The following is an 18,429-nucleotide window of genomic DNA, read 5'->3' as shown; positions in this document are numbered from 1 at the left end:
AGCAAGAAAGTAAGTTGTCATTGTGAAACACAAATTATAATGTGAAAAAGAAGACTTTTGTGAGGGGAGGAGACAAAATTGATCCCCTGCAGGGAAGTAATAGTACTACCCTAAGAGAGAGACACAGGCAAAAAAATATTCATTAGTTATCTAGAAAAATAGTTCATATAGACACAACGATTATTAAAGTAGATAGAATACACTTTCAACAAGATAAATACCAAGGCCACCAAACTATTTTAATTCCCTTCATACATATGAACGAAACATATATAGAAAATATCTAAAGAATAGTCCAATGACATTCACAATACATGCATGAAAATTTGTTGGCTCATCGAAATTAAATTATATGGTGAAATATCCAAGTAAAAAGTTACAATGATGAGGCATTAGTTCTAGTAGTTGAATACTAATTCACTATGTGTTTCTCCAAAGAATATCCTCCTATGCCAAGTAGAGAATCCAAGACTTGCGCTACAAAGCTTAAGCCTCCAAAATCCCCTTGCTTTAGTTATGAGGTTGCTTTTATAACAAGAGGAATGACCTTTCATCTACCGTTCAAACTTGGTTTACCCTCATGACTCTTGGACTTCTAATATGTCCTTTAGACTTCTAAACAATCGTTGAACTTATAAATGACCTTTGGACTTCTCTATGTGACTTTTTCCCATATATGTCTATCTGAGTCTTCTTATTCCACATATGACTCTTGGACTTCCACACATTATCTTTTTTCCTTCTCTTGAGAATACATCATTACTTTACACATGATGATGTGGCATGACACATGGACAAACATTGACCATTATGATGACGCCTGTACAAGTTACAACTTGAAAATGATGACATGGACTTCACGATGAGGTGGAAATGCCAAGCTGTCTTTCTTGCTACTTCGTCCTTATGAAAGATCTACTTTGTTTCTTATATTAACCCTCAAAAGGTTCTTTGATCAATATCAAAATCCTTAGATTCATCATGAAATGTCTTCTATCTATCTTGGTCCATGTCCTACTTCATGTCCCCATGATAGATCTCTTTAGTGCTTCTTCTCCACACGTGTTTCTTTATGTTTTCTCGTTGCTATCTCCTTTGAGCATTACATTGTCATTCTGAGATAGTACTCCTCATAATGAATATTATTCATGAAAGGAAAAATCAGTCTTAAAACATCTATTATATCCCTACCTAGCTCATGGAATGATCGACTTATGATAGGCCTGTAAGAGGGTTAAAAAAATAAGGCTCTATTAGGAGGGTGTAGTCAAACTCATCAATGGATTAGGAAATCTCTAATGTTCATTTTTATTGAGCTAAAGGAAGTGAAAGGGAAAGGCTGACAAGATTCCTTCAAGGTGCGGTTGTGCACTCAAGAAAGAGAGAGAGAGAACTCAAGGGTGCAGGGCGCAGGTCTGAAGCAAGGAGGATAATCATTGATTGCTTCAAGATTTGGTTATGCACTCAAGGGAAAAAGGAGTGTGCAAGGGTGCACACTGAAAGGATGAATGGGTCAGGCTTCATGCCTTCGTAGTGTGCTTTTGCACTCAAGAGAAACTAGGAGGGCACATTTCTTTGAGTAGGAGTGTGCTCAAATGAAGGCTTCAAGCTTCGTGACTATGCAATGCACCTTAAGGGAAGAGGGAAGGGTGAAGGCTTTATGCTTCAAGAATGTGCCATGTACCCTAAGGAAAGGATGAAGGTTTCATGCTTCGTAAGCACACCATGAACCCTCTTTTAAGAGACAATGGATCCTTGCTTTTCCTAAGTGCACTTTGTTATTCCCAAGTGCACATTTGAAAGGAGAGAGGTCCTTGTTCTTTAGAAATTCACCTTGGTTGTTGCGAAGTGTGCTTCTTTGTTTTGAAGTGTGCTTCATTGTTCGAAAATGTGCTCAAGCTTGAAAGGGAGCAATATTCTCCAACAATGGTTGCTTGTTCCTCTGGAATCTGCTTTTCATTGAGGGAGACAATAAAAGGTTGGGTCACTCATCCTAGGAAGTATTAATGCACTGTCATAGGGAGGAAATATTAAAAAGGATTTAGTACATGAGTATGGGGGAAATATACGTCAATGAGGCTCATGAATAGGCGGTGCTCATCACCTGGTGAAGGATTGAAGCTTTCATAACTTGCACTAGGCAATAGGAAAGCATGAAGACGAAATTTGCAAAATCTGAATGACCTTGAAAGAGACACATGATTGAGAAAAGATAACATGAAAAAGACACTTATTAAAGTGGAAGAAAGGAAAATTGATAGTTGTAAAGATGAAAGTGATGCTTATGAAGGAAAAGGTGTGCACATGTGATAATTAGGAAAACTCATCGAGCTAAAAGTGTAATTGCAATCAAAGTCAAGGAGATTATCATTGAAGTTGTGAATTGAATATCGACATGAGTTGATCATGCATAAGAACTATCTTGATCGACGGTGTTGTGCCTGTTCAATCTTGCATAAAGGAAGTGTACTCATGAACCCATTGAAGACTGAACATGTGTGTGCAAGTGACTTGATAGTTTAAAACTAGGATGAAGACTTGAAAAATTTACAACACATCAAATGACCATGGAGAATCCATAAGATGAAAGACCATAAGATCCTCAATAGACTCAAAGATTTAAGTGTCGGGAAAATTTTGGAATATGTTGATCGTAGTGTTAATAGGCTCCTAAGATCCCACAATCCTAACATTATTCTCTTGCATGAAATGATGACATTAAGAGAAAAATATTGGTCTATTATTGATCCATGTTTAAAATTTTGGTCATTTGTTTCTCTCGATAGAAGTTTATGAAAGAGAATTAATGGCTGGGGAAGTGGAGTTATGGTGATTGAAAAGTAGAGCCACATGGATTGAAGAGGAGGGAAACAACACTGAATTCTTCCATTAGTTTTCAAATTTTCATAAAATTATAAAATTATATATGGGAAATTGAAGATAGTGAAGAGAATATGGTGAATTCTTTCAAAACGAAATTGTAAGCAGGTGTCCATTACTTAAAAAATCTATTTCCAGAATCTACAGGTTGTCCTATTATCAAAACATTGGATGTGCTGAATATATTCCTTCAAGTTATTTGAGATGAAATGAATGATGTTTTGGTTATGTAAGTAACTGAATTAGAGGTCTTCATGGCTCCATCCTCCATGAAAAAAATTAATAGTCTTGGACTCGATGTATATGCTATTTAATTCTACTTGGGATTTTATGACCTATAAAAAGAAGACATCCTCAAGGTTGTGAGAGAGTCTCACTCTATGGGTTGCATACAAGGTTCCTTAAATTTGACATTTATATTTCTCATTCCAAAAGAGCAAGACACTCACTCTTTCAAACAATATCTCCTTATATCATCTTGTAATGTTATCTATAAGTTGGTTACAAAAATAATTTCAATGAGATTAAAGCCCATTCTGAGTTCTGTTATCTTAGAACAACAATTTTATTTTCTTTAGAATAGGTAGATTCATGATGCAATTGACTTGGCCAAGGAACCTTTACGCTCAATAGAAACTCAGAACATCCCTACCATAACATTAAAGATTACTATTCAATGCCTATGATTGAGTTAGATGGATTTTTATCAGACTACTTGATTTAGTTCAACATGAGTCTAAAAGATATTCACTAGATTATGGGATGTATATCTTTGGCAAATTTTGAAATTCTTATAAGAAAACACCCTTATACATTTTTCAAGTTAATAATAGGCCTCAGACAAGGATTTTCATTGTCTCCTCGTCTTTTTCTTCTAACTGCAAAAGCCCCAAGTAAGCTAATATAGCATGATATATCTTCAAATGATCTGACGGGCATCAAGATCTCTGATTTAGTGGCCATTTCACATCTCTTATTTGTTGATGATATGCTTATTTTTCCCAGAGCTTCATGTTATAATATATCACATATAAAAATAATACTCTCTCAATTTAAGCTAGTCACATACATGAAAATTAATGAAAGGAAATCTGTTTCTACCTCATGTAATTTTCTGCTCTTGTTAAGAATTTTCTTGATCAATCATTCTCTTTTCAGTATACATATCTGCGAGAAGGTTTCAAATATCTAGGCTTCTTACTTAAGCCTAATGCATATAAGGAGACAGATTGGCTTCAAATTATTAAGAAGATCGAGGCCAAAATCTCAATTTATGTGAACATAATTCTATCTATTAGAGGTCAATTAGTGCTGGTTAAATCAATGCTTGAAAGAAAAAAAGTTTATTGGATCTCAATTGCTACTATCCCAAAATGTATCCTTCAAAAAATTCATAAACTCAACTTTAGATTAACAAATCCTTAAAAGGTATCGCGTTTGTCAAATGGACATCCATTGAAAAACCCAAACTTTTAGGAGGTTGGGGCTTGAAAAATATAGATTTGTTTAGACTATCTCTAACAACAAAAATTTTGTGGTGCCTTTTGAATTACAAATCCATATGCGGTATGGTTATGGGGGACATATATTTTTCTAGAAAATCAATAATTGAACAGATCTAGATCAAAGGAATTCAATTTCAAAATTGTCCATTGTTTAGAAGGAATTGGCTAACACGTACAACATTATTAGTTGTTGGATATCATGGAATATTGGGAATGGAAAAATAATAGAGTAGGAATGGATCCATGGGGCAGTCGTTGGAGAGTATTATAGACTCTTAGAAGGCACTCTAGCTTCTCTTCATGAAGGCAATGTATTTTCTTGAGGATATTCTCATGCTCAACAAGCCTAAGAATGGGGAATACGTGGGTGGAAATAAGCAATGGACTTAGGACTCGTAGAGGAGGAATCCTAGGAATGGCATTCATACGTCAATCTACTCCTTTCATCCATGATTCATCTATCCAATAAAGACGAATATTGCTTAATTTGGTTAAAAAATCCAATTTTTGGAGAGTTTAAAACAAAGTTAGGATAGTGAGCATAGTTTGATGAAATTTTTTGGTGGTGGAAATATTTTTGAAAAGAAAATGGTGCAATAAAATGTAGGCTTTTCTTATGGACAAGTATCAGCAATATACTGCTTATATGGGACAATGGAATGAAAGGTGATGGATTGGACCTAGTAGGTGTTCTCTCTGCAGATCAAGGGAGGAAACCATATATCACTTATTTATTACATGTCAATTCTCAATTCAAGTATGGTCGTTGGAAAAAATGATTTTTACTCATAGTACGTCCTAGATTGGGTCTCAGACCAATTTGTTAATGAGTTGCCAGTTTTCCGCTTCTTCTTTTCATTTTGTATGGTGGGCCTAGAATTTAGCTATTTTCCAAGGCAAAGTGATAACGACTTAGGTTGCTATCGGGATTATTGATTCCATTTGCAAGGCATTCAAGAAACACAAAGAAAGATAAAGCTACAATTACAGTCATGCCAGTAAATGATCAAGGAATCCCGTGGGGATCCTCTGATGGTGCTAACCAAGGGCACCCTCCCGTCCACAAAATTGTATTTTTATACATAAGTAAACATCATTATATTCATATAAAGTACCTTTGTTAGGGGATCAAACAACAAAATAGATTTTATAACACTTTGGACACTAATATATATTGCAAATTTCATGAATATAAAAAAGGTTCAGATTATTAGAGACCAAAACTCATGATAGATTGGGTTTGTGATCATCTTGACATCATTGTTCTCTCTCTTAAGCTATTTTACAGAACCTAAATGATGAAATGGGTTCAATGCAATTGTTCACATGCAAAGATATCTATAGGAAACTCAATATAAAGGTTGCCCAAATATCCAAGGAAGATATGTAGTGTCACCAAGGACTCTTGATATGTATAAAGCACTCTTGATCTCTATGAATTTGTGGATGGAGACAAGACCGTGACCATAAAATTTCAATTCCAAAAGCTAAGACACCTATAATTTATTTAGCTTTTTTATTTTGGTTTTTTTTGTGTTTTATACTAATTTTCAATTTGATCATAATTTCAATTTTTGTTATAAACATTAGGAATATCACTTATCAAATCTTCACAATGTATATGTTCTGATCACAATGCCACTTCTCCAATGGTGCCAAGCACACAGAAGATCATTCACACTTGGGTCTTGTAAACAACAATCCTTCTCTCAACGAACTTGAAAATAATGGAGAAATAGATTGTTGTTTAGATGTTTGCTTCCATTATCTGGTTTCTAGGAATTAGTTCTAACTATCCTAGACTTTATAAAGATGTAATTCATTATGTTAATTCAATAAATGTATCCACAATTGTGAACAGCCTCAGGAACCCCTCTCCTCAGGATTTCCAATTCCATTCCTCCTTTGTCTTCCTTTCTTTCTAGTTGGCATCAAAGTGCGAGGGAAGAGGCAACATAGTCCTGTAGCTGATGGTTGAGAGCACTCTTCCATTCCTCCTTTGTCTTCCTTTCTTTCTAGTTGGCATCAAAGTGCGAGGGAAGAGGCAACATAGTCCTGTAGCTGATGGTTGAGAGCACTCTTTTGGTGAAAGCCGAGAATGTTCTTCATGTGGAGTTTGCAAGCACCCTTTTGAGGAGGCTGAGAACATTAATATGAGGAGGATGAGAGCCTTTTTTCATTGAAGCTGAATTATCTTATTCAAGGGGCGAAGGTTCATTTTCGTAGGAGGAGGAAGAGTCTTTGCTGGAGCAGAGCATTGTTGCTTTCAAGTTTTTTTGAGGTGCAATTGACTTGAAAAAATTCCCTGTGGTTGCAGTTGTGCGATGTTAGATGCGCAGTCGGCCACAGAATAGGGGCTACCAGAGTCAGTGACAAGGTTTGAAGAAGTCGATTTTGGTCATCGTATGCAGGAAGGTTTGAACGTGTCCATTGGTACTGCCAGGAAGGTGATCATATCCGCAGGAGGTGTGGAACGGTTGTAAATCTCGAACGTTTGTAAGCCTGGAGCTAAAGGAGAACTAGCGGGAGATCCACTCAACAGACGACGTAAGAGAAATAGATTTCAGTGAAGGAGATCCACCCGAATGATACATAGAAGGCAGTGTGAGGAGAGTCAGCAAAGGAAATTTGCCTGGCAGGCAACGTAAGGAAATCCACGCTTGTTGAGGCAAACAATGGGAAACAGTGAGCAACGTCGATTTGTTTCTCTTGATTCCTTTTGTGGACGCGCTTTAGATTTGGTCATTTCTTCTAAAATAAAGAACGTTGGCGCTGAGGATTATTTGTTCAAGATCATAGACTTTGCGGTGAGAAAATCGAATTTGCTGTCGAGGTGATGCAATTCTTATTCAAGTTCCGGTGCAGCCGTGAAGAACGGTGAAGAAAATTTTGTTTGATCGCCGCAGCCCCTCCTAGAGACTAACCTGTGCTGACAGAGGTAACATTACGAAACAAAAAATTCTGTTATGGAACGCCTTTCTGTAGTTTCGAAATGAGGATCCTACTTTTCTCTCAATCTTTTGACCCTTGAAGCTCGGGTAGTCTATTGGGTAATTGAACCCCCTTTTTTTAGCCTCCATTTCACATATTTAAAAAAAAGGGTGGCCCTCTCATATTTGTTTCAAGGGGATCATTAATTTGAAGTGGGTTTTTTTAAAGGAGTCGTGAGAATTTTTGGGGGTTCATACATATTTTGTTTTTGAAAGAAAAGAAGGGCCTTATTTTTTAAGTGGATAATGGAGGCTCAATCATTTTTTTTTCTTTAGCCTTCATTTATATCCATTTGAAATTGGTGGAAATATTTTTTTGGGAGAGGATGGAGAATTTTCTTGCAAAAGCATAGGTGAATGAAGCCAACAAACTAGATGGGACAAACTACGTCAACTGGAAATTCAAGTTGCAGACGCTACTTGAAGGCTATGGCGCTTGGAATATTAAAAAGTGGGATGAAACAAAACCTGTTGTAGGCACGACAACTGCAATAATTTAAGCCTGGAAGAAGCAAGAAATTAACGAAAAGGTAGTGCTTAGAATATGAGCTAAAGATAGTACAATTCCTCATATCCATTATTGTAAGATTACTACGGAAACTTGGAATACACTAAAAGAATTATATGAGATTAAAAACACAAATTGAGTTCTCTTCTTCAAAAGTAAGCTCTTGCACATTAAAATGGAAGAGAAAAAATTTGTTAATGCCTTTATTTTGAGAATTAAAGAATTGAAAGACAAGTTGGGAGACATAGGGGAGTCAGTACCTAGTACTGATCTTGTAACAATCACACTAAATGGATTTTCAGAAGATTACTAGATGTTTATTATAGGTGTCATAGAAAGGGATAAAGTGCCAAACCTTGAGGAATTGACAGGTATACTATTACATGAAGATGAGAGGCGCAAGAACTTGAAGCCTCAGAATCTAGATTTCGCACTTGTGGCAAAGATGAAATTCTTTAAAGGGAAACAAGGAGGAGAAAACAAAGGAGGAAGCTCATCCCAAAAAAAGTCATTTCAGAAATCAAATCAAGGTATGTCATCTGGAATGAAATTCTTTTATTATGGTAGAAGTGGGCATTTGGACAGAGACTATTATAAGAAGAAAAATGATGAATCTATAAATAAACATAGAACACAATCATGACATTTTGCAGAAGAAGCCTTGAAATCTAATCTAAAAAATCTCAAGGTATTTGTGTCTAATGTTGCATTTTTTGCTGAAATGGATGATGCCAATATATGTTTTGTGGATTTTGGAGGGTCGATTCGTATGAAATGCAATAAGGACTTGTACAAAAACATGAAGGAAATAAAAAATGGTGGAAACATTTACCTTGGAGATGATCATGCATGTAATGTCATGGTATATGGCGATGTACCCATGACTTTACCAAATGGTAGCATCAGGGTCATCCATAATGTTATGTATGTGCTTGGGATCAACAAAAAATTGATCTCTATATCTACAACTACAAATCATAACTTGAAGGTTGAATTCTTAAAAATTCATTGTATAGTGAAATATTTGTTGGATCACTGCAAACCGGTTGCTTCAGGAATCAAAGCTGGAGGCATGTACAAGCTAGATGTTACCAGCAAAATTCATCAAGCACTGACTTCTACAAGTATGTCAAAAAAAAGTCTTTGGCATGAGAGGTATTGTCAGATTAATTATCATGATTTATTGTTTCTGCATAAACATAATATGGTTGAAGGTCTCCCTATGTTAAAGAATGAATATGCTACTTGTGTAGTGTGCTCATTAGGTAAAATTCACAGAGATGAATTCCCCTCTAATTCTAATAGGAAAAGAACATATGTATTAAAACTTGTCTATTTTGATGTTTGTGGACCCATGCAGACTAGATATTAAGGAGGAGCCTATTATTTGCTCTTGTTTATTGATGATTTCAAAAGGTACACCTAGGTGTATTTCCTTAGGAAAAAGAGTGATGTTTTTGAGTATTTCAACCAATTCGAAAACATGGAAGAGAAGCAAATAGGGAAGTTTGTAAAGATCCTTTGTTAAAACCAAGGGGGATAACAGATTGGGGAACTTCGTCAAGTACTACAAGGATCCTGAAATAGTGCAACAATTCACAGTACATTACACTCCATAATAGAATGATGTTGCAGAAAGGAAAAACGAGACATTGGTGGAGTATGCATGGAGTATGATCAAAGGTAAAAATCTTTCAAATGCTTTTTGGGTAGACATCATTAGTACCATTGTTTATTTAAAGAATAGAAGTCCAACAAGGTATCTTGATTTCAAGACTCCAACCAAAGCCTTGTATGGCTTTAAACCAACAATTCATCATTTGAGGATATTTGGGTCTAAGGTCTTTGCACATATTTCGAAGGAGAACAAAAAGAAACTTGATACTAAAGGTATCAAATGTATTTTTGTATGATACTATAAATAATTCAAAGAATATAAAATGTTTGATCCATCTACTCACAGAGTATTTGCGAGTAGAGATGTAATTTTCCATGAACAGATAGATGAACGCAACAAAGATAGAAACTATGAAAAATGGCACATTCTTCTTGAACTTGAAGACAATAAAGCATAATCAAAATTAGAAGATAGTGAGCAATAAAAGCTTGGGGAAGAATCCAACATTGTGGAAATCATCAACAGACAAAGCCCAATCAGAAATGGAGTACTTTCAGAAAAAAAAGGTGAAAGCAGTGAAGCACGCGGGAAATCTACTTGGCAAATTCGATTACCTGAAAGGTACAAAGGAGATGCTCTCATGACTAGTGTTTTGAATGCTATAAAACCCATGAATTTTTATGAAGCTGTTGAATATGAAGAGTGAACAAAATATATAGAGGAAGAATATGAATCTATAATTAAAAATAAAACTTGGGAATTGATTGAATTGCCTAAAGGAAAAGAGCCCATAGGATGCAAATGGCTATACAAACCCAAGTTTAAAGTAGATGGCATCATAGATAAATATAAATCTAGATTGGTGGCAAAAGGGTAGTCTCAGAAAGAGGGTATTAATTATGAGGAAACATTTGCACATATAGCTAAATTAAACACTATTAGATTGTTAATTGCATTAGCTACAAAGTATCATTGGAATTTTCACCAACTAGATGTAAAATATGCTTTTCTGAATGGTGACTTAAAGGAGGAGGTGTATTTAACACAACTTGAAGGGTTTGTGAAAAAAGGGCAGGAATATTTCATTTGCAAATTAAAGAAAGATTTATATGGGCTGAAGCAGACACCTAGGTCATGGTAGTAAAAGACATATTCTTTCATATTCCAGCAGGGTTTTATGAAAAGTCAAAGTGATCCGAATATGTATACCAAATTTGATGCAAAGGGGTATGTGGTATTGATTTCTTTTTATGTTGATGACTTAATCATTATAGGAAATTTAGTGAAGTTAGCTAATGAAACTAAGATGCATATGCCACAAGTTTTTGAGATGAAAGATCTCGATGAGTTGCATTATTATTTAGGTCTTGAAGTTTGGTGAGATGTTGGTCAAACTTTTGTTTCACGGGGTAAGTATGTCACGTAAGTGCTTAAAAAGTTTAAGATGGATAAGTGCAAGGTTTCTTTTATTCCTATGCAACAAAATGTGAAGATTCATCTTGATGATGGTTCAAATCAGGTTGATGGTATTATCACTTAGAGGAAACCCAACTGTTTGAAAACCTCCAAGGTAACCTCGAACCTCTTTTAGGTTTCAAGATGGACCTTCAACTTGGAGAGGGGTCTCTCCCTAAAACTCAACTACTCTAGGTCATTGTGGTAGTAGGTTTTTCAATTGAGTTATGTGGTTAGATATAGTTTATAGGATGAAATTTTGGTTGGGATGTATCAAACACACCATTGGGCATGGAGTCCAGTTTTTAAAAATGATGCTACAAATCTAATGAGAAGGAAACAAAAAGTAGGGTAGCAATGATTTCTTTGATAATTTGAGAAAATTGGAAGAAGAAGACTTAAAATAAAATAGAAATATAGCTGATGGAAACTATAAGTACTAATGACTAATAAATATGAGAAAGGAGCATTAATGAATCCCAATCTCAAATACTAACATTTTCCCGACATGAAGAAAATTTTCCATAATAGAGAAATAACGAACAGGGAACTACAACACGTGAATTTTCTAAAATTTCTCATTAAATTGTAATATATATAAGATCTACTCAAATACACCAGAATGTTAATGTTTTTACAATAAAAGCCAAACCTTTTCTTTTCTTTAGAAATTGTATTTATATAAATTACATCAATTGATCACATGATTATAGTCTCAAAATTAATTATAATAATCCAAAAATATCCAAACATTCTAAGTTCATGCATGTGGAAAATATTTTTAGTTACATAAAGTTTATTCTAAAAATAGAATATATGCCTCAAATATATGTTATCATATAGGCAAAGAAAAATATCTTTTAGAATATCCTCCTTGAAAATAGAAATAGGTTCCTGGCTGATATAACTAAATCTTTGTTGGAAAACAGGTCTCTCTGCAACAGGTTCAATCCTCACCAGAACTATTTCTCTGTTATCATTCTTTTCCATAGGGCTTCCCAGGGAAAATCATTGATACCATCACTGTCAGCTTCTGTGTTTTTCTGGATTGAAGCTTTCGCTGATAGATTGCCTGTTAGCATTTCTTTTCTATTTGTTTCAAAATCACTGATAGTGGGAATGTCATCATTTTCACGTGTCAATATTTCGCTGACAACAAAGATCTCATCGATCCCTGCTTCTTTGAAAATCGTTGACAGACTGAATGTCATCTTCCTTCCTATTTTGTGGTATATAAAATGGTGTTAACCATGCTGTCAGTGATAAAGGAAAAATATTGTTTCTCAAGTTGATAACCAAAATTTCAGAATGACCCCAAATGACCTTTGTTTCTTACTTTGTCTTATCTACATAAGACCTTTCCTCATAGTTTCTTTGTCCCTTCCCTTCTTAGAGCTTCCAGTTTTCTTCCCGTTGATGATAAGGTCCTTCAGTGGCACATTGTCTACATCAATCACATCCTTGGCTAAATATGGGTTACTTATGAGTTTGATTTTATACCTTAACTTGTTTGTTCACCTTGTAAGGGGTCTTTTGCCACCATTAAAAACCTTAAACAATGTTTCATCATCTTGGGTCTCAATTTCGACATTCTTTCCCTTAATAATTTGTAGTGTAGTTGTGTCTGCGGGGGAGGCTTTAATAGGTGGACTCACAAACTCAGGAGGACACATATCAGAAGGCATGATTATAGGAGATGCAGGGTCTGTTTTACTAAGCATGACACTCTTTCTTTGGTAGAATTTGGGGATTTTATGGCCAGAGGATGTAGATGGGACCTCTGTGTCTTTCTGTTTTAGATTTGGCTCAACAGGGGTTTTTTCTTGAGTCTTTTTTTTCTCTTTAGTAGTCTTTGGTATTCGTCTTCAAATTTTGAGGGGGTTGGGGTTGAAAATCTCCACAAAATAGGAAGTGGCTCTAGATTCTTTGTGCTTTAGCCAACTGGTTTTCAATCCGTATTTTAATGAGGGATTTATGGTAAATAAAATGGGGAGAGGGGTTGGTTCTTTCCTTGAAACGAGCTGTCATATGCGAGAGACTCTTTAGTAAATAGAAACTGACATTCATCTTAACTTGACCAGCCAAATGTGCAAGAAAATTGAAATGGTAGAGGTTTACCCGATTAAATCTTCCCTCGTAGGTGAAATATTGTTGAGAGATGCGAAGAAGGCCATGCCATTTGTCTTGTAGCCAATCCATCTAAACCCTGGTTCTCCAATTGCAATTCTTGAATTCCTCCTTCAGAAAAAAAGGACACATCGACGTGTGCCAACATATGGCTTCTAAAAATTTGTTCTCCACATTCTAGCAATGTTGTGGATTCTAAGATTAGTTGCTCTATAACCAAAAATGAGAGAGCACTGGCATCCACCTAGTTACCATCAAATTTTTGAGCGAATGATCGAGCCATGACATTGTCATAGACGACACAGTGGTGGAAAAAATCACTCCAACTGGCTTACTGAAATTGTTGCTGGATATCGGGATATATGGCTAGCAAATTTGGTGCTTTAGGTCCAGCCCAGTTAGCTTTGCCGCCTTTCCCCATCGTACTCTTTAGCTTGAAATTGGAAGCTCCGAGATTTGATCTTGGATCCTTGCGGGAGAACACAGTCAATATCTTGCCAATCGTTAATAAATAAATAGAATAATAACAAAACTTACAAATGACAATACACATTTAAAAAAATCTAATGATTTTAACGACGTAGAAGGGAAATCATCTTGATTTGGGAAAATGATTACGATTTGGAGGAGACACATTTGAACCCATAATCATTCATCGAAAGATACACTGATCACGATGGATAAAAATACGATTTAACCTCATACTTAGCTATGGCATGCCTTGTAGAGCTAATCATTGACGCTGAAGTGGTCAACATAATTCCACATTTTGAATTTAAAATTTGTTTTTACTGCTAATAGTGGACTTGTTGACTTTATCGAAAATGCTGATGAACCCGTTGTCACCGAATTTCTTCATAAAATATATCCGGAACACTTAAAACAATGATAGCCTCCCTATCGGTGATTTCCTTGTTTATTACACCTAAAATGCTGACACTAATACTGTTAGCATTTTCTAATTTTTTATTTTTTTAATAGATTTAATGTGATAACATATTGTACATTGTACAAACAACTAGTTGGAGGACTGAACTATCTTACTAAAACTAGACCTCACATGGCATATTTAGTTAGGATGCTTAGCCAGTTTATGATGAGACCTCTAGAAAGCCATTGGAAAGCAGCAAAAGAAGTACTCAAGTATCTTAAAGGTACAATTGAATTGGTCTTAAATATGTTGGTTCATTTGATGTTAAGCTGACAAGTTACATAGACTCAGATTGGGTCGATAATCTGGATGATAGAATATCTACTACATGTTATGCATTTAGTATTGGATCTGGGATTGTTTCATGGAACAATAAGAAGCAACCTACTCTATCTTTATCATCTATAGAGACAGAGTACAAGGCTTTGTGTGTAGCAACTTGTGAAGCTGTATGGTTGAGGCGACTTCTGCAAGATGTTGGAGAAGAACAAAAGAAGGCTACAGTAATAAGTGTGACAACCAGAACTCAATCAATTTGACAAATAATCCAATCTTTAAGGCAAAGGCAAAGCATGTTGATGCCCAATTTCATTTTATTACAGAAAAGAAAAGATACAGTCTAAGGAATTTTTTATTGAATATTGTAATACTTGTCAAAATGCTACTGACATTTTCACAAAGCCTCTTGGGAAGATAAAATTTGATTGTTTAGAGAGATACTAGGTTTGGAAATCAATCATTTCTCCATTAAAGTGGAAACTTGAAAATAATGGTAAAACAGATTGTTGTTTAGATATTTATTTCAATTAGGATTAGTTCTTGATTTCTAGGAATTAGTTCTAACTATCCTACTCGTGGAAACTTGAAAAAACTTGAAAATAATGGTTAGATGTTTGCTTCAATTAGATAGAGATTAGTTCCTGATTTCTAGGAATTAGTTCGAACTATCCTACTCTTATGCATCTTTATAAAAATGTGATTGATTATTTTAATTCAATAAATGTATTCGCAATTGTGAGAGGGTTAGGGATTGCCAATTTCATTCAACTTTTGTCTTCTTTTCTTGTAGTAACGACCCTATCGAACATGGCACCATCCGTTAACAAACATGGGATATAACCAGTGGCTCAACCATATTAATTTTGTTATATTCAGAAACAGTCAGAAATATCTCTAAACTCGAAAGCGAAGTGCGTTAGGGACATGATTAATACACGACCGGTGGCCATAACGAAAACTTCTATATCTGAGCATGGATATAATGAATACTTCAAAATTAAATGATGTGAAGCCTTAAAAATAGTAATTCTCCCTCATGAACGTAAAACCAGAAACTTCAGAAGTAAATGATGAAAACAGTAATGCTCAATCAATAAATAGTAATGCTCCCTCATGATCATAACACTAGAAACTTTAGAAGTAAATGATGAAAAGAGTATTGCTCCGTTAATAATTAGAGGTTGTATTCAATTGAAATCTGATAAGAGAGATATACCTTAGTCATAATGTCAAGGTCGAAGCATCTAATGCGGCATAGATTGAGCCTAACCTATGCATGGAAATTCAAGGCATAGATTGCGGCAATAGATAGAGCCAACCCTATATGTGGAAATTCATTATTTGATGTAGACACACAAATGTCGTTATGTGGAAATTCAATAGTTGATGTTCAGCGCATAGAATATAGACACAAAAATGTTGTTATCTCGGACAAGTATCTCGGACAAGTGGGCTTGAAAGTTGTAGATTGGAACTGTATTAACTCTATGCATTGGCGAGGATAAAGAGTGCCCGTGGCTCTTGTTCTTTCACATATTTAGAGAAATATCAGAGAGTTTTAGATTGGTAGGAGACTACCGTGATCAACCAGTCAATGGTCGCAGGCTGCGACCCGTCCCACACGGCACGGTATCAAACACGGCACGGTAGCCATTGAATTGTGAATATTCAATGGCTGTGGAGAGCAGTCGAACTTCCTATAAATGAACGTCCTCGCGGGAGAGTTTCTCAAGTCCTCATTTCCTGTGAGAAATATGGCAGCGTTTAACGAACAGATGAAGAGCATCCTGATTGGGTTTATTGCCATCTTCTGTTGTTCAATCGTCACTGGTAAATTAGCATCAACCAACTATTTTTTACCTTTTGAAATGCAATTGTTATTCAAGGCTTAACATCGATTGGGTTGTATTAAACTGATTACTTTTCAATTGATTGTGCAGATGGTGATAAAATAGGAGTGAACTACGGCATGAACGGAGACAATCTGCCACCTGCAGACCAGGTGGTAACTTTGCTGAACCGCAACAACATCGGAAAAATGAAGCTTTTCGATCCGGACGGTGGTGCATTGAATGCTTTTGCAAATTCTGGGATCGATGTAATCGTGGGAGTCAATAATAACGATTTGCAGGCCATCTCCTCCAGCCAGGACTCAGCAAATGGTTGGGTTAATGACAATATTGTCCCCTATTCCGGCACCAGTATCAAATATATTGCGGTGGGCAACGAGGTTTTGCCTAGCACGCAGTACGTACCGTATCTTGTTCCTGCCATGAACAACATTCAAACCGCGATCCAGAACGCCAATCTGCAGAACATCAAGGTCTCTACCCCCCATCGGTTCAATGTTATAGGCAAGAGTTCCCCTCCTTCACAGGGAGCATTCAGTGACGATGTGAAAGATACCATGAGTTCTATACTCAAATTTCTGTCAGATAACGGGGCTCCGTTCATGGCCAATGTGTATCCATATTTCAGCTACGTCGGCGACACCAGCAACATTCATCTGGACTACGCTCTCTTTCAGCCCACGGCTACGGCGGTGACAGACCAAGGTCACAGCTACAGCAATTTGTTTGATGCCATGGTGGATTCTATTTTCTCCGCAATGGAAGCCTTGGGATATTCCAACATCCCACTTATTGTTACTGAAAGCGGATGGCCTTCTGCTGGCGCGGATGCGGCGACAACTGAGAATGCTCAGGCTTATAACAACAATCTCATCCAACATGTTTTATCGAATGCTGGGACACCCAAGAAGCCGGGTACGAACATCGAGACCTATATCTTCGCTCTTTTCAACGAAGACCAGAAAAATGGGGACGAGATAGAGCATCACTTCGGGCTCTTCAACCCTGATCAAAGTCCGGCCTACTCTGTTAACTTTTCTCCAAATTGAGGGCAACTCAATTCTCCCAAAACCAAGTCGAAGGCGAAAATCCTTAGTTATTTGTATGCAAAATGCAATGATATAAATCCATAGAGGATGCTACATAAATAGACATCCTCCTTGCTTCTTAATAAAATGTGAATGGCAAAGTGCCGAAGCCGTCACAGAGTTAGCTATCTTGTTTATTGAAGGGCCGCACTAAAGGCGGCCCCCCAAACAAGTGGGATTCAGAAATTTTAATCTTGTTAGTCGAGCAAGATATGATAGATGGTGGTCAGGCAAAAGACAGAAAACAAATCCGTGAATGTCGTAATGAGATTTTAACATCATTTTCAATTCAAAGGTTGACTTTACACTCGTCTGTTTTAATCATTTGAATCCAGTTCAGATATGTGATGAACAATTTCAATAATTATTCTAATAATATAAATATAATTTAATTTCTAATAATAAATAACGTTATATTTATTATGATTTTATTAGATGATGATGGTTAATGTTTTTATTAGATGATGATGGTTAATGTTTATTGACATTAACGTTAACCGACTTGAAAAACGGTCAAAAAATAGATAATGGATTATAAGAATAAAATCGAAGAATGAATGAAAAAAAATGATAGAAAAGCATTTCAAGATCATTATATATTATAAAGAAGGTTTGTTTTCTGGCCATTATTTTCAAACTGAGATCTATTTTTGTTGGTATCCGTCTAATATAATAAAAACTATGTCATCATAACTTATTTTAATAATCGAACAACACTCGTATTACTATATTTACTGTAGAATTTATCAAAAATAGAAAATAGTTTTTACTTTAGTGTGGTTTATTTTCTTTATTTACATTAATCTAAACACAAAATAAATAATTATTTTTTATTTTTTAAAGTAAAATCCAATACCTGTTAAATTGATTAAAGTAATACATTTCTTAAAACAATATAGTTTTTGTAATAATTATTTTTTTATTTTTTAAAGCAAAATCCAATACCTGTTTATACAATTATTTTTAATAAAAATTGATTACAATAATACATTTCTTAAAAAAATATAGTTTATTTTTATTTAATAATCATGTAGCCTTGTGTGTTTTGAAATTGGTTTTTTTTTTATTATTTATTTTAATTTAATTATGAAAATAAATTAGAGGGATGGTGGGAATTTGACATCTACATTATATTAAGGGGATATTCATAATAGTTTGTATGGACAAAGGAATCATATTGACTCTAGAAATATGTATA

General features: G+C 35.4%; 1 protein-coding gene across 1 annotated transcript; it reads left to right on the top strand.

Moving 5' to 3' along the window:
- Nucleotides 1-15,994: 15,994 nt before the first annotated feature.
- LOC149184305 (glucan endo-1,3-beta-glucosidase-like) lies at nucleotides 15,995-17,640 on the top strand. The gene is made up of 2 exons (XM_089418893.1): nucleotides 15,995-16,123; nucleotides 16,234-17,640. The coding sequence occupies exons 1-2, from the start codon at nucleotides 15,997-15,999 to the stop codon at nucleotides 17,190-17,192; spliced, it is 1,086 nt and encodes a 361-aa protein (XP_089275019.1). The 5' UTR covers nucleotides 15,995-15,996; the 3' UTR covers nucleotides 17,193-17,640.
- The last annotated feature ends 789 nt before the right edge of the window (nucleotides 17,641-18,429 follow it).

This window comes from Pinus tabuliformis, chromosome 3_2 (assembly GCF_031772625.1).
Source record: "Pinus tabuliformis cultivar Carrire ecotype Pingquan chromosome 3_2, CPIR1, whole genome shotgun sequence".
Lineage (NCBI taxonomy): Eukaryota > Viridiplantae > Streptophyta > Pinopsida > Pinales > Pinaceae > Pinus > Pinus tabuliformis.
The sequence above is the reverse complement of the archived record's forward strand: the minus strand, read 5'-3'. Positions and strand labels throughout refer to the sequence as shown.